At 39.4% G+C, this 17445-nt stretch overlaps 1 protein-coding gene across 6 annotated transcripts in view; it reads right to left on the bottom strand.

Moving 5' to 3' along the window:
- The window catches only part of KCNIP4 (potassium voltage-gated channel interacting protein 4), a 474029-nt gene that overhangs the window by 352925 nt on the left and 103659 nt on the right, over positions 1-17445 (bottom strand). The window contains exon 1 of one of the 6 annotated variants that reach the window (XM_052780351.1): positions 7018-7204. The exons of the other annotated variants lie outside the window; for them this stretch is intronic. Coding sequence (XP_052636311.1) covers positions 7018-7105 — 88 coding nt within the window. The 5' untranslated portion in view covers positions 7106-7204. Of the gene's footprint in view, positions 1-7017; positions 7205-17445 lie in introns of those variants that run through there. 6 annotated transcript variants of the gene reach the window in all.

Genomic DNA, 17445 nt, shown 5'->3' with positions numbered 1-17445 from the left:
AGCCACCTGACAGAAGAGACCAGCACCCACCTCACTACAACCCCCTTTCAGGTAGTTGTAGAGAGTGATAAGGTCTCCCCTCAGCCGCCTCTTTTCTAGACTGAGCAACCCCAGATCCCTCAGCCGCTCCTCATAAGACTTGTGCTCCAGGCCCCTCACCAACTTGGTTGCCCTTCTCTGGACACGCTCCAGCACCTCAATGTCTTTCCTGTAGTGAGGGGCCCAAAACTGAACACAGTACTCGAGGTGCGGCCTCACCAGTGCCCAGTACAGTGTACAGTACATATTCAGCCGGCTGTCAACCAGCACCCCCAGGTCTTTCTCTGCCGGGCAGCTTTCCAGCCACTCTTCCCCAAGCCTGTAGCACCGCATGGGGTTGCCGTGACCGAAGTACAGGACCCGGCACTTGGCCTTGTGGAACTTCATACGACTGGCCTCAGCCCATATCCTGTCTTCAGCAGCAGCTATTAGTGTATGCCCAGAGAAGAGGAGAAGCAGGACAAACATATTGAATATTTTCCCCTAACACTTTCCTAGCCACAGACTGTTTTCATTTTGGGGGATTTCTTACATGTACTACAGTTAATCTAGTTAGTGGCTCCCAACAGATTTGTTTTTGAAGTGCTTTCTCAGTTTGTCCCTCTGAGCTCATGCATAACTTTTTGCACTTACAACACCCTTTAGTAAGGAGTTTCACACGTTTATCAGCCCCAGGGTTTCATTCCTGACTGGTAATGGTAAGGTCACCACCTATCCATTTAGACATAAAGCTTATTTTGCGCAGCATGCAACACTTCATGTTAATCTACACTGAATTTTATCCGCCATTTTACTGTCTCAGAGAATCATTGCACAAAAACTGTCTACAACAGAAAGTCCCTGTAAAATGAACAAAAACTCAACAACAACAAAACAGCCTGTATACTCTAAGGTAGTACTTATTACCGTTTGCACCCAAATTTCTGCTCTAAGTATACTCTATTCCTTACTGCTTCTATACTACCAAGTTACTCCGTACAATGGTTCAAGGAAAAGTACACACACAGTTAAGAACTGCATTATATTGCATAAGGCTGAGATAGTCTTAATGCTGCCATTTCCTAACATTTTACGTGCATAATTTGGTAACTTTCTAAGAGTTCCTTTAAGAATATTTTTAAACATAATGTCAAGTGCTGTGTCCTATATACAGATGAAGTTTTAATATTAACTTTACAAATTATGTCAGTAGTTTGGACTCTTACAAGAATGTTACAGAACGTAGGACTTCCAAAGGGAGACCATTAAGGATGGCTATGGGATGCTTTTCAATATGTCATTTGTAAGAGAAGCTGAACTGTATCTTTCATTATAATTAAGATTCAGATTCGGAATGAGAGAATAAAAACTCAAACAATCTTTTCAAAAGAAATGGTATGCAGCATGGTAACTTTATCTGTCCTTTTCCCATTAACATACCACAAGAAACCTTAAGACTTCAAAGATGACTCTTTTGGAATGACCTAGAAAAAAAAAACCTTTCTGAAATAGATGATATGATGAAGTTAATGTGTTAAAAATATGGGAGGTTTGAGTGAAATATTTAAACATATTCAGGAGAATATGTTTAAAGATTAGGGTATTGCGTTTAGATCCCCTACTTCAAGATATCCTTCTACCCACAGAAATTTTTCACTACTGCTTCAGTCTTCTGTGATGTTCAGTCAATCTGCCATATGCAGGATTATAAAATGTGAAGTTGAAACATTTTGTACAACACTGAGTTTTGAAGATACTGCTTAAAGGAAGAGAGAGGTATGCAAATTGGGGGAAGCAAAGGCAGTCTATCTAGACCCTTTTCTGAAGAGGGGAAAATTTATAATCTGTGAGTGCTTAGCAGTGATTTATTAACATACATTTTCTAATTACTTACATTACTTAAAATCTGAGTGATCTTCTACAAAATCGCTAGAAGTTCACAGCGGGTCTGCAGCTGCAGCATATGAGAGGTATATAGCTAGGATTGATTTTTTTAGTGAACAAAAGAAATATTTATAATCTGCTCGAGCTTGAAGCAGAATGTAGCATAAGTGCACTAAGTTATGGCATTCTCAGCATTTCCCAAAATTTCTTTTAACCTAAATGCTGCTAACTTAGATACATCTTGCTCTTTTGTCTCAGAGTACTGTCTATAGTATAGCCTTCTTCTAAACAACAAGCCTGTAGGAGGGGTCCTATTTCTTTATGGTAACATAAAAAAAAGGTGCTTTCAAAAGCCAGGTACTCAACCATGCAACAAAACAAAAATCCTAGCAACGTTATAAGAGGACTCAGGCAAAATTCAACTCATATTTGCCAAGAGGACTTGAATAAATTTAAGTTGGGGGAGGGGGGGTGGGGATGTTTGATTGGTTGGGTTTTTTAAGGTATTCTTCTCTCAGTATCTGATATTTTACGTTTAGGTGTCTCAGTCAACTACTAGTACAAAACCTACTCAAAATCCAACTTTGTAACATTCCTGCATCCACCACACCCTTCCACAAAAGTGATTTCTCTCTGAGGTAGACTAATAGCAAGACCACACTGGCAAATGTTATCAAGGCTAATCAGGAAATTGAGAAAGCACAGAAGTATAACGCAGAACTTCAAATGAAATCTTGATTGGTTTCTTTGAAATTAATGAGGCTTCTTTCCCTAAACAAGACATGACAAACATGCACATTAGAACTTGTGCAATTTTATGTAAGAGACCAAACGCTGCACCTCTGTATATGAAAAGTATCTGAAACTGTAGAGGTTCAAACTACCTCACAGGCAACAGACAAGAGATGCAGACCTTAAACCTGGAATTCTTTTCCATTAAAAAAAAAAAAAAATATGAAAAAAGACTAATCAGGTTGAGGAACAATACTAATTTGGTATCAGAAGAACAATTTCTTCAGCGACACAAACCAAAAAAGCATTTGGAAACATATGAAGCCCATGTCTTCCCATGAATGTTGACATTTTAGCTTTTTCATGATTTCTTCAAGCTACAAGCTCCTTTTTAAATAATTTTTATGCAAATAGGATCTGAAATAAAAGGGGAACGTCCTTTTCACATGCTCTCTTTGCCTCATGTTGTTTAGGATTATTTTGATGTTTTGGATTATTGCTTTCTTTTAATTTATTCTATTTTTTTTTTTACATGTATTTTCAATAGAAGTTAATGGAACATTATTAACCTGCATTCAGAAATGGTAATTCATCTTGGAATTACCTAGGAGCAGCCTTGGAAAGCATTCGTAATAAACTGCTGTCTCAGACTCAGACTTTAGGCACTGGCAGGCAGGTGAACTACAACTGTTGTGAGCCCCTGGATGCCTCTGCGTTAGTGCCTCCCACACCTTCAGGTCTATGCTCAGATGGTATCTTCCTCTTGGCAGTAGGCTAGAAAAAATTTCTGTGCACAAACAGGCAAAATTTAAGACTAAAGACTACCTTCAGGTAATCTGGTTTCTCAAAGAAAGTGCCATCAGAAAGTACATCCTGCATTCACAAATAATATTTTTTTTTTAAACTAAGAAAAAACTTGAGCCTGTGATCAGTGTTATTTTACACCAATGGCATCAATCTCTAGATTAAAATAATAATAATAATAAAAAAAAATCAATCAATAGCTTAATCTACATAAGCCTGGAAGAGTGAGATTATTTCAGTTTGTTGGATAGAGTACAATTCCACAGCCAGAGCTGTTCTCCTCTTCCTTCTTTCCTTGTAAACACATATGCTAACTGGGAATTTGAATCTGTCCTAGAAAACCTAGCCTCCTTTATGGCATTTAATATGAATACTTGTGAAAATTTTCCACTGAAGTCTATGACAGTTTTATTTCTATCATCTCTTTAATCCCCATACTTTATCAGTTGTGACAGTTAAGAAAAATTTCCTAACCATTGCTCTGAAACTATGTTTTCTCCATTTTAAAATACTTTCCCATTTATTTCTTGATCTCGCAGTGATTTATCGTGTTATTTATAATATACAAATTCACGTTGCATCCAAAAACTGAAACATTCTCAAGGGCAGCGCTAAGTTCTTTACAACAGCGTTTCAAAGACCAGGCTCTTCCAACACACCTCAAGAGGCAGCAGGCAATAAAGTAGGAATTGGTATGACATTTGAAAAATGCTGTCTTCAAGTATTTGAGGAAGTCTGTTTCACTTGTGGAAACACATCAACTTAATATATAGCAGAAATTATGGAAAATGAAAAGCTTTGTTTAAAAGACTATTTATTTTCGCTACATTTTGCTGTCAATCATACTAACTTGCTGTAAAAAAAAAAAAAAAAAAAAAGTGGAAGAGATCCAGATGTATTCAGGCAGAGATTGCCACTTAAAACCCATTGTAAAGATTTATGCAGCATTTACCTTCATGCAAGGGGGTAGTTTCATTAATATTGGTTACAGCTTAGTTGAATATTTAGCACAAGTCCATGTTTATGTAGTATCACAGACAGCTACATGAGATAAAAATTATTTTAAATATTGAGATTCACCACAGAACAGGTCTGTAGTGCTGTAAATGGTTATGAAATGCAAGCAGTAAAACCAATATCCAAGAGAGACTTCTTACCTGGGCCTATAGCCAGCAAATTGTCTCCCTCCTAGCTCACTTTCTCTTGTTTTCTAATCAGTGTAATCACACCAACTACAGCAGAGCTTGTACCAATCTATACTGATGAATATATACTTAATCTACAACATGCCTACCCATATAGAAAGGAGGAATGGATTAGATTCAGTGCATATGCTTTCAACAACGTGTAGTTCCAACTTACTAAGTATAAATTAAACGTTAAAGAACACCTGAAAAAGAAATGGGGCAAATCATATCAACAAGGAAGTTAAACCGTGTTCACTATTGTGCTCCTTAGTAAACATGTACATTTTGAAAATAATTGGTCACTTGAGTGAGCAGATTGCCTGCTTGTAACAAGCTAAATAAGCATACTTTTTCATTTCTAGTAGCTATCCTACATTTTCTGAATGCTCAAGATAGAAACAGCAATACCTTTAATATACAAATTAAAGTATAAAACTTTCTAACACTTTCAACTAGGCTTCCTCATTCATCTTCATAAATTATCAACTAATTATCAACATAATGAATTATGCATTAGATTTTGCAGGGGGAACAGTAACTGGTATTGCAACAGTTGAGGTTAATGAGTAGATTGGGCTATGCAAGAACTGAACAGTGGAGCTCTACCTCTCTTAACAGTTTAATAATTATCACATTATATTGATCTCACTTGCTACATCATTTGAACACAACAAAGTCTATTAACCTAATAATAGTAGTAAGATACTGTCCCCTGTATGGAAAACAAACTGAAAATTTCCTAGGAAGTGTCTCAGTTCTTAACAGTTCCCAAGAGCAGGGGTTTTTTCTTGCTTGTTTCCTTTAAGGAAACTGTTTCATACCACTCTACTTGGCTTTCCAGTAATTTAGCATTGAAAATCTTCTGCTTAATTATAAGTGAAAGAACTTCTTTTAGTAGAAACAGAAGAATCAGTACCCACAACAATTCCTGAAAATAGTTTTGAATTGTGAGCTTAGAAAGCTTGCAGTACAAACGTCAGTCTGAAAAACAACGTAGTGTGCATCGTTTGCTAGATTGGAAAGGAAGAGCTTGGACGACTTTGTGAAAAAGGAGTATTGGTGTTCGTTTCTAACATAGCTTGCTTCTTGCATCGTATGTTATTTAATTTCCATAGCAACCCACAGGAGCAAGAAGCTAGCATTTTCAGAGAAATCTGAATTGATAAAATTCACAAAAGAGAAACCACGATGGACTAGGAATAGTACAGAAAATAAAGTCAGGGAAATTCTACGTCACCAGACACTCAAAGTTACTAAAAAGCTGTATCAGATTTCCACAAGTTACAAGCATCCTATGAAGTACTCATTGACAATGTTTAGGCCATGATCTTTATAGCATTATAACCCCAAATCTGATAAATAGCACGCATCAATACTCTAAATGATTACTGAAAAGTCAACTTTGCTCTCAAATCTTTCCATCAGTACCTAAACCCGAGGAAAAAAAAAAAAATAAACAAAACCCAAAAACCAACTCACCATCAGCAGAAACTTTCAGAATACTTGTAGTAAAATGAATGGCTTTTAATTCTCAATAATGATGTTAGCATAATTGGTTATTATCTGCTGATGCTGGACTTGTACCTCTGCTTGATGATTTTTCCAAAGAAAAAAAAAAAAAAGAGTCTAGAAAGAAGGACAATTATATTTTATAAATACAGATGACAGCATGTGAGCCATCATATTTGTCAGCTGTTGGGAACAGCCATAGAAAATGCTGATTTGTGAGAAAAGTGTATTTTCCAAAGTGCTAAGAAGGAAACTATACCATTTGTTCAGTCTGGCTTAGAAACCTTATCTGGTACTGTACAATTTGTCCAAGGTTACAGAAAAAAAAATTACCTAAATAAAGTTGACAGCTGTTTATGTTTCAAATTCTTTTAAGGGCAAAACCCACCAGTGTTACTTAAAGTTTGGAACGAGATGCTATAACATCATATTGACAGTTCGCAACAGATTTACTTACACCTTAAGCAAAAACAAGCCTCTGAGAAAAAGAACGTAGTCTCCTTGTCAAAGTAAATCACTTCTAGAAACACTGAAAATAAGAAGCGTAAGATGCATCCTTTATGACCACCACGTGGATACTCCGCATTACCTTTGATGTGCACAGGTGAACAGGTAAAAGCACATACACTCACAGCCCAGTTTGGATTCAGGTGCGTAAATGCTTAGCGAACATTACGCTGTCTAAAAGCTGTACCAGAAAGCTATATGCGTGGATTTTATTATGTTCAGCCACAAAACAGTTCACAGATGTCCTTTTTTTTGCTATTACTCGTAAGATGAAAGGAATTACAATACAAAACAATGCCATCACCACCTTAACCCTTCGGCAGTTTTCTCGTTATCACGCAGCACAGCTCGACTACAAAGAAAAAACAGTCATTACCTGTGTGGAGAGACCCCGTGATTAGCCTGAGAAGGTACTGGGCAAATTTCAGTATTTCACGCTTACACCGCTTCCGGCAGCCACTCATCGTAGGCAGGACGGTATTCCTCCGAGAGGGGCCAGAAGACTTCGCCAATCCAGAGAGCGGTCTCCGCCAGCAAACTTCTGGGGCAGTTCAGAGCCTCCTGCCAGCCGAGCCAGCCCCCTCCGATCTACCCCGGCGGCGGGCCAGCGGCGCGGGGCACGGGCGCAGCGGCGTGGGCGCAGCCACACGGCGCAGCCACCGCCGCCGCCGCCGCCGCCCCGGCCGGACCCGCCGGCAGGCGCTGCCCGCGCGCGGCTCCGCGGGCGCGCAGCCCGGCGGGGTGGAGCGGGGCGGGGCCGCACAGCCCGCCCCGCGCAGGCAGGCGCCGGCACGCACCACGCGCGGGGGCTCCGGGTCCGTCCTCCCCCGTGAATCAGCAGGCAAGCGGGGCGGGGGGGGGCAGCCAGGGCGCAGCAGCGCTCCATCTCCGCGTTACCGAGGGGAGGGGCGGGAAAAAAAAACAAACAAAAACCCACCGGCCGGCAGAGGTCCGAGCCGTGAGGCAGCATCCCGGTGCCAGCCGTTGCACCAAGCTGCTCAAGGTCGGAGTAGGGGACTGCCTCGCCCGCGTCTCACCTGCAGGAATGACATCAGGCGCTGAGCTGGGGCTGGGGGGGGCGTCGGTCCCCACCGCCTTAACTTTGCCCGTCGGCCGCAGGACCTGTAGCCTGCTGAAGGTCAGGGAAACCCCGGGCCGCTGCACAACTGTACAGAAGGAGTAGAGTAAGAGGAGCCCAAGAGCTCGCCCTGCCCTCCAGCCCACGGACCTGGGACAGCCGGGAAGCTGGCTCCGGCACAGCTAACGTTGTGTGGGTAGGATCGCTCCAAGAAAGTCTCTTTAGGAAGCTACGTGCATTCCTCACTATTCCCTTACAAATTCATTATTTTCCATCTTGCACGAGAAGTGTTTCTTATTAATAAAAAGGATCTGCTGAAGTCTTTATCCATGACCAAAGAACCCAAAGAGTCTGTTTTCATTTCCGTTGAAGTACTTCCCTGTACTACATAAACACAGAGAACAAATCTATTGCATTAGATGGTGATGCAATATGTAATGCCTAATACAGTTAAAAGAAGACAAAGAACCCATTAAGGAAAAGCTTAACAGAGGAAAATCACTGTCTGATCTAATTTTAATGACAGCATTGACCATAAAACATTTTGGTGAATGCCTTTAAAAAATTATAATAAACACAAATACACATCTTCAAGCTATGTTTTGTATTACGCACTGAGCAGAGATAAACACATTACAGACACAATACATCAAAGCGTTACCAAAGTTGCAGTTAGATGACATAGTTTCTGGGTCTGCTATCTAAAACACAAGCATGCTGTCATATGCTTCCAGTAAGGCTACACAGTTAATGGAAAGAACCAAAATGAAATAGCTCCCAGAAGCCCCCTGTTTAGCCCCATGAAGGGTTTAGCCTGAGAAGGAACTGGGCAAGTTTCAGTATTTCATGTTTACATCCCTTCCTACAGCCACTCGTCTTGAGCAGTAACTATTTTCTGTGTCTGTTCAGAAAAACTCTGGCAAGAAGAGTTCGACAAAAAAAACCACCACAACAAAATCATCAAGTTTTGAGGCATTAGAGATTGCAGTATGCCTTACCAGTTTCTAAACGCCTCTGGTCTCTGAAAAGGAAATTGCTTAAATAGCTGGTAGAGGTAAAGAGATACTGAAGTGTGTATCTCTTCTTTATAAGAGGACAGAAGAGGCTAATGCAAATGGTTCTTAGCTGGAGTCCTTGACCTTCTTAATCTTTTGACATTTTTAATTGCTTTATACACGTTTCACTAGCAGTGTTACTTCAAAATAAAGAACTGAAATGCTGGTTTTCTAAAGCCTTACATAAGCATGTATCACTAACACCATGTTTTGTTGGTGGTGTCGTGTCCCCCCCCCCCCCCCAAGACAAAGCTACATCAGCTCTGACACTTGTTCCTAAACCTTTTACATTTCAACACAGCAATAACAGTTATTGCTACCTAAGAAAGAGTTCATGAAAGGTTTCTGACCATTTTCAATACAAGGCTTTTAACAAACAGTGAAGTATTTGGATAGAATTGGATCCAAATCTAGCTCCCAATATTTCTCTGCTCAACAGAAAAGGCTGACTAATCTTTGGACTAAAGCTGCTTACCCCAAATCAAAAGAACAGATCAGGGAAGACAGGACAGGAAAATTAGAATGGAAAACTGTAATAAAACCATCATGGTTTTGTTGACAAATATATTATAGTGAAACAATATGAAGGACAGTTGGAGAGTATCAGCTTCTATATAACGGTAATGTACATTTTGGGGGTTTTTTTTAATTGATGGGACACACTGAAGTCCTCAGTCAGAACCAGTCTCTTTGCACTGAAGTATGTAAATACTTTTTATACCTATAAGCTACGTCCACCCCTAATAATTCATAATGTATTAATTAAATCTGAACTAAAACCTATTAAAAAAAAAAAAAGAAAGAAAATTCCTATTAATGTCAGAGGGATCTGGATCAATTCCTGTAAGTTCTGACTTTGGAATTGGGTACTTAGAAATCAGGGTTTAAAAGCCATTATTTAAGTACAATGGAGAAGGAATAAAATGCACACACACAAAACAAAAGAGTTTTTCAGACATTAGGAAAAGTAAATGGAAGGAAAAGTAAACGTTGTTTGTAAACTCCTGGATTTTCAAATTGTTTTACCCAGTCCAGCTGACAGGCTCCCAGAATAATATGAAACACAAAATTATTTTGTTTTGAAGTACTTGAAGGCATGAAATGACTGTGGAGGAAACATATGCATTTTTTTTAAAAAGACTGTCCATAATAGCAGTCCAGTTTACATGCAAAATGGAAAAGCTTCCCTGAATGTACAAAGTGTACTATAGAGCTGTTAAGACAAATTAATTGATAATAATAAAATATTTTCTTCCTTTGAGGATTTCTAAACAAATCTACAAGAAAAATCTTAAAAATCTTTGTCACCATGGCAAGAAAACCATCAGTTTATGAAATTCAGTTCTATTCCATCCATAGATGTAATTCCACATGCATTTTTAGAGCTTCAGTTAGGGTCTCGGCATCACTGGCCTATGCCCGAGGCCCATGTGTTGGCAACTGAAGTGCACCCTAACCATATACAGGAGGGGGGTATACACTGATGTAGCTTTAGTCTCACACTACAAAAGACAAAACTACACAAATCTTGTAGTTCAGAGCTGGTCAGTATTAGCAGGTATGTAATCAGTATTTCTTTTCTTGTTCCTGTGTAGGAATAGTATTTCACTATAAAACAAACCAAAACAATCAAAACCAAAGCAGAAATCGATTAACAGCAATATGAAAACATGTTTTAAAATAAGTAAGGAAAAAAAAACCCTGATTTTTATATTGCATAGGCTGCTGGGACAAGCTAGTCTAATCTTCCTTCAAAAAAAATCTTAAGCCCAAATGCACTGCCTGTCTCAGAACACAACATTGTGATAGCCTGTGTGAGAGACTGAAAGAGTTAATGTCCCAAACATTGTGGTGGGGCAAGTTCTGCTTAAAGACAAACCCTGCACAGCAAGGAACCAAGGTGAAAAGCCCATCAGCTCAGACATCAGCAACAGGAGGGGGAGGGCGTGCTGGAGGGTGTGCAGCTCCCTGTTCTGTTAAGCTCTTCTGATACAAAGATCAAACAATGGCCATGTCTGCAGGGAAAGAGAAGTTACTGCCCAAATGACCCCCAAGCCCAAAGGCTCACACACTGCTCATTAGCCTGATGAGTTTGGGTGCCCGCCCAAAGGAGGGGCAAGGATGATAAAAGGACACAAACTGAAGCCCTAGGTGCGCAAGCCCACTGGAACTGGACCCCTTGGCTGACTGGACCAATGCTGGACCCAGGACCAGTGAAATCTTTCTCTCTTCCTTTTTCTCTCTCTGTCTTCTTCTCTCTTCTTTTTCCACAATCCCTACACCTCATCTGTTTCAAGATGTTGACCGAGTCTGGGACTAGGAGTAGATCCAGCCGCCCCTGGGCCCTTCTCTGAGGAGGACTCTAGAAAGCAAGGGGGTCTGCTCTGAACCTCGTGACTCAACAGGAGGGATCTCCTTATTCCCTGAATTGATATACATGGTTGTCCTGGTTTCAGCTGGGATAGAGTTAACTGTCTTCCTAGTAGCTGGTACAGTGCTATGTTTTGAGTTCAGTATGCAAAGAATGTTGATAACACTGATGTCTTCAGTTGTTGCTCAGTAGTGTTTAGACTAATGTCAAGGATTTTTCAGCTTCTCATGCCCAGCCAGCGAGAAAGCTGGAGGGGCACAAGAAGTTGGCACAGGACACAGCCAGGGCACCTGACCCAAACTGGCCAACGGGGTATTCCATACCATGTGACGTCCCATCCAGTATAGGAACTGGGAAGTGGGGGGCAGGGATTCGCTGCTCGGGGACTGGCTGGGTGTCGGTCGGCGGGTGGTGAGCAATTGCACTGCGCATCATTTGTACATTCCAATCCTTTCATTATTGCTGTTGTCATTTTATTAGTGTTATCATTATCATTATTAGTTTCTTCTTTTCTGTTCTATTAAACCGTTCTTATCTCAACCCATGGGTTTTGCTTCTTTTCCCGATTTTCTCCCCCATCCCACTGGGTGGGGGGGGAGTGAGTGAGCGGCTGCGTGGTGTTTAGTTGCTGGCTGGGGTTAAACCACGACAATGGTTACCCTGGGTTACATGGTTTACAGAAGTAGTCTCATGCCAACTCCTGTTGTGAGAAACCCTGCCACCTACTATCACGCCTCCCCAGTTCAGTTTGCTTCTGTCATGAATAAAATGTTTAACTGATCATTTGGTGTCTTTTAACCCGAGGGAATTCTGAATTAAACATGACTCCCTGGTCTGTCCAGCCCAGGTCGTGACAGCCTGGCATAAAATTATAAGTAATAATGAATTAGCTAGCATTATAATTTCTTTCTGAAAGAGAAAGAGTTACTACATACAGTTTATATTTAATAACAAAACAAAGCAAAACCATCTCTTAAATGTTCAAGAAGAAATTAAATTTGGCTGTCGTCATATTAAGTAACAACGGCAAAGACTCAACTTGCAAAAAAGCACAGTATAACAGTTTAAGGAGAAAAAAGCCATCACAAATATTTGATGAGAAGAAGAAGCCCGTGCAATAAGGATGACAGTGCACGCCAGATATAAACTTGCTAGTCTGGTAACAAAAAAGCAACAGCGCAAGCCAAAGTGACATATACAGGGCACAAGTTGATTGGCTTCTTGGAGATGATTTGCCTTGTATACCTCTTTCATTTGCACTTGTTATTGAAACTCTCTTCCAACTTCAAAGAGCAAAATTTCCTCCCGAACTAGCCTGCGCTATTGACTAAGAGCAAATTGAAATCTTATAACAATTACAAAATCAACTCAATTAGATGCTTCAGCCTCATCAGAAAGGGTGACTGCAGGAAGTCAAGCAGGAGCACTGAAAACCTGTACACACAGTTTCCTCACTGTTGACTTCAGCAAGGGCTTTTGTTCTTAATGCAAATGCTGAATTCCACAACTGAACATTTTTATCAGAGGATTTCTAACCTCCTTATTTCAAAGGACAGAGATAACATTTACAACCTAAGCACATGGTAAGAAATAACAGATGGGTAGAAACAAACAGATGGGTGAACACAAGGTAGCAGCAAGATGTTTACAATCAGCATAATAAACAGCTGCTACAAGTAGATGACCATCATCAGATCTCCTTTCAGTTGTTCTCTGTCTGTCATAAAAGTAAGGGTCTTCCTAAATCACAATCCCTAATGTGTTTAATAGCTCTTCTCTGGACTTTTACTTCTCGACTTGACAGTATTGTGTACCAAGGTGTCCAAAGCTGGCCACCATTACTCTAAAGCGGATGCAGCAGGATTAGAGTCCTTCATCATAGAAGTCACTGGAAACTGCAGAACTAATCCCAAATTATTCACCATGTCTATGAAAATATCAGCCACCACTTTTAGCCATAGCCAGTGAATAGCAACAAAAATTCTCCTGCACCTCGTTTCCCAAATTTAGTCTTAGATATTAACACAAACCAGAGATGGTTGTATGCTAGCATGTGAGCTGGGGAAGTAGAGATGCAGATACGTGTTACCTTCCTAACTGATGAATAGTGACATGCTAGCTAAATTTACTTAGTTCAAAATGGTTATTGCTCATTGCTGTCTGTCCTGAATGTTATAGCAACAACAAGGGACACAAAACTATTTCTGCTTCGTCCATTCCATATTAAAATGGATGCCTACCTGGGACGTAGACATGATCTTGTTCTGTCTTATGTGGGAATAGTAAGCTCCTCAGAGCCCAGAACAGATAGTGAGGGGACTGCCAAGGTCCCTGGTTATGAAGACAGAATTTTTTTTTTTTTTTTAAACCCTTCATTGCACAGTTAAACACTTTCTAGTAGCTCAACTGTTATTTATCCAAATGGCATGCAATGTTTCTTAATGTGGAACAAAAGATAATAAGAAATCTTTATTGTGGACTATGCCACTGAAAATTAGTACAGTCTTCCTGCTTTTGTCTATAGTTTTTAACTTCTCCTGAAAGCTTGCTAAGAATAATATCCTCAAAATCAAATAGCCCTATTGCTGTGCTTAAAATAGGACTACAGAGAAATGACTGCTACCTCATGCTGTTTGCATATTATCAACAAATTACACATGTGCTCCATTCTAATAGCTAATACCTGCATAAAATAAATTACTTTCATCGCTGTTACAGTTCCAGACTCCATAGGTTCTAACTTAATTTTCTATTGCATTTACAGAACTTAATAAAACATGGTGGCTTAGCCCACCAGAACATAAAACCTTTGACCAGTGTAACAAAAACACTTAAAACATTTGTCTCTATTATTTCTAACTTCCCTGTAACTACCTGCTCTGTCAGAATGCCTTTTTTACCTACTCAGTGTCCTTGAAGCTTACCCCAAGGATTCATTTTCACACAACACTAAGATGATACTGCAGACGGTCAACTAGGAGCTACGGCTGCTTCAGCCTCCCACACTTGCCTAATTAAATATTCATGACTCCAGAATGTTGCAGTGTCAAACACGAGCAACTTCCCAGCCTGACCTTCCACAGCCAGCCTGCGGTTTGTGCTGGAGAATAAACAAGACTGGGACTTACCTGCTGAAACATAAAATGGGATAATGCAGTTTTCATGTTGCACATTAAGTTCTGTGCATGCACTGTAAAATTCTCACTGCAGAAGCTAGAGTACTATCTTTTAATGTTCAATATAAATTGAATATCTGTATGCAAAGCTAACTATAAAGCCTGCATGGGCAGTGTTATCAATAATCTTTCTACAGAACACTAAAATCTTTTCTTCCTTATTATACAGATCCTGTTTTGTATGTATGGTCATGTCTTCCAACTTAAAAAAGAAACCAATGCTGAGTATTCTCAAAAACATTCAAAAAAGATTGAGGCATACTACTATCAACAAGTATGTGAGATTATTTTTTTGTGGCTTTGGACTCCTATCTTAGTTTCACATACCCCACTTAGAAGAAATTTGCATTTTGCCTCCAAGACAAAAGAATTTGTTAATTCCAAATCTCTCTCCTCTGTGGAAAGAATATATGGAGTTATTACAACTCATTTTAGTTGTACTAGATTCTGCACATATTTACATCTGTATTTAATGAAAGAGAAAGCTGAACTGAAAAAAATCAGAAGGAATCAACTTCCCTGCTGTCGAAACCATAGCTTTAATAGTGTATAGGTTCCGTAGATCTTTCAAGATTTGATAAAACTAAAACATATCCATACACAATAAGAATATTGAAAGCTTGCATTTTGACCCCAACAGTTACATTAACCTGTTAAAGAAGAAAAATATATCAGAAATTGGATGTAAACATCTTTTATTTATGCATACTAGGTATGCAGTGTTCTTAAGACCATGAAATAGTCATTGCACCAAATCTATGACAATGCTGTAAGCATAGTAAATGTGTACATACAGCTTAGGCCAATAAATAAAAATATTCATGAGAAGTATGCTTTTGCTACATATATATATGTAGTGACACATATGTATGTATATATATTTATATAAAATACACATATGATTTAAAAAAGTGTGATTTCATAGCTTCAATAATTTACTCAGTCATCTAAGAGAACCTTTTTCCTTCTAGGATTTCCCATAAATGGTCAAAACTTACATTTCATCTTCTCAGTCAAGGGCTTCCTTACAGTTTTCAGCGATTTTTTTTCCCCTGGCATTGTTTGCTAGCCCAAAACAATTGTGGATGCTGTAGAGGTTGCAGATGTGTCTTGATGCCCTAATTAAGCTAAAGATTTAAAGGTGCAAATCCTTAAGTCTTCACATCCTTAATCTGGCATGAATCACAATGCATTTGGGTGAATATACTGCAGCTGCTACATCAGGGAGGAGAAAGATAGAAGACAGATGCTACAGCCCAAACAGTCCTTCAAAGCCTACATCTTGGTTGAAGTGATTTTGAAACAGCTGTCCTTCATCCAAAATTTCTGTTAATTATTTCATATGAAGTACCAGTGTTGAGAGCAAGTTAAATTACTACACTGCTAGGCCTGTAGTATGTCTTTTCCCTCTGAGCAGGGTCCTGCAGATACTGAGAAGAAAAACAGTCTGTCAGCATTCCTATGGGATCCTTCACTAAAGCCCTTTGGGGGACACAAGCAGTTACTTGTCTACTCCAGATTTTCCAGAACTGGTGTGATTGTAATACTGACCCATAGATCTTCCTCCCACATAATACAGGTGATTAGCTCTCCCAAAGTATGCAAAATTTAACTCTGACAAATAAGAAAGTAATTTTAAATAGACTTAGAATTGATCTTACATCTATGGTCTGATAAACCTGAGCTTAACCTTGCTCATGGGTAATAAGAAAGGTTTATACTTGCTCAAAACTCTACCACTGTAAACTAAATAACAATTTTTTTTTACTCTGCACACTTATTTTCATTCCAGGCAAATTAAAAACACATTCCAAAAATTATGTTATGATCATATCCGGTCAACTGGAAATTCATCTAGGTTTCACACTACAGATAAAGCCTGAAGAAGCTACCCACTCTGTGCTTCAGATAGGAACAGTGATCAAGGATATAAATCGGAGAGTAAGCATACCCATTTAGCATTGCTGGCCCTGTAAAGGAAACATCTGAGTCTGCCTTACAGTCTTCAGGTTGCATACTACATACAGCTGGTAGATCTTGATGGCCTTATTCAATACCTGTGCAGTACCATCATTTGTCTTCCTACCTCTTACCACACGTTCTTTTGCAACCATATATACCACCACTTCTCCAAGAAGTATGGCCACAAGTACTTGTGGCTGCAGGCAAGCCTCCCTCATCTGTCCTTCTAATGCTACTTTAAATCAGTCCCTAAGGACCAGAGATGGAAAGAGGCAGTATCAAAGTAAATCTTAAAGATTAAAAGCAGGGGGATGGAGCAACCAGGGAATTCAGTCTCACACGTGATTCACTGGCATTAGTGAAAGACAGAATTTTTGGTTCCCAGCTGGGAACACTCAATGGCAGGGCAAGTACTTGGGACCACGTGCTTAAGACCTCAAGAAACTGTAGAAGTTGAGTATGAAATCACTGCAGTCTCTTAGTGACAACAGAGTCTAAGACCTGATCAAATAAAGTCCTGAAGCATAAATCCAAATCATTTTCCAACTCATAGCCTGAGAAAGTGAAGTAGTTTTTATTATGAACTCTGCTGTTATAAAGTTACAAGTCAGTGATAATGACAATAACCTGTATATGGTCTAGGCAAGCAAAGGAAAATTTCATTAGTTGGCTGTAAATAAAATTCCAACTCTGAAGCCTAGAACAGGAAGTTAACTGCAAGGCTAGTAATGAGCATTTCTCTCATCTCTGTAGATCAGTACAAAGAACAGTAATTTTTGTATAATACACACACATTTTATATAATCAGCACTGCTGCTCAGGAACACAAAGATACAGGGGAATACCACTACTTGTTTCTCTCATTGTGAGAAGAAGAAATACTACTAGAAGAAAACAACTCCTAAACACTAGAATAATGATGGTAAACTTTTAAGGTCTTATACAGGAAGGGGTGCATATGAATACTATTTCTATTTAAGCCCTGCAGAAATTTCTTGGTTCATACCAGCTGCTCTGTGTGCCTGGGTATAGAACTTCAGTCACCAAGTAGAAATCATGTTTTATATTACATAAATTATGATTTCAAACTTTTTCCCATCAGAACAGGGCAGCTACCTCTACTGCAGAAACTGTATTAAAAGTGGAAGAGATAAGCTCTTCA

Source organism: Harpia harpyja, chromosome 2, assembly GCF_026419915.1.
Source record: "Harpia harpyja isolate bHarHar1 chromosome 2, bHarHar1 primary haplotype, whole genome shotgun sequence".
Lineage (NCBI taxonomy): Eukaryota > Metazoa > Chordata > Aves > Accipitriformes > Accipitridae > Harpia > Harpia harpyja.
This window is presented reverse-complemented; position numbering and strand designations above follow the sequence as displayed.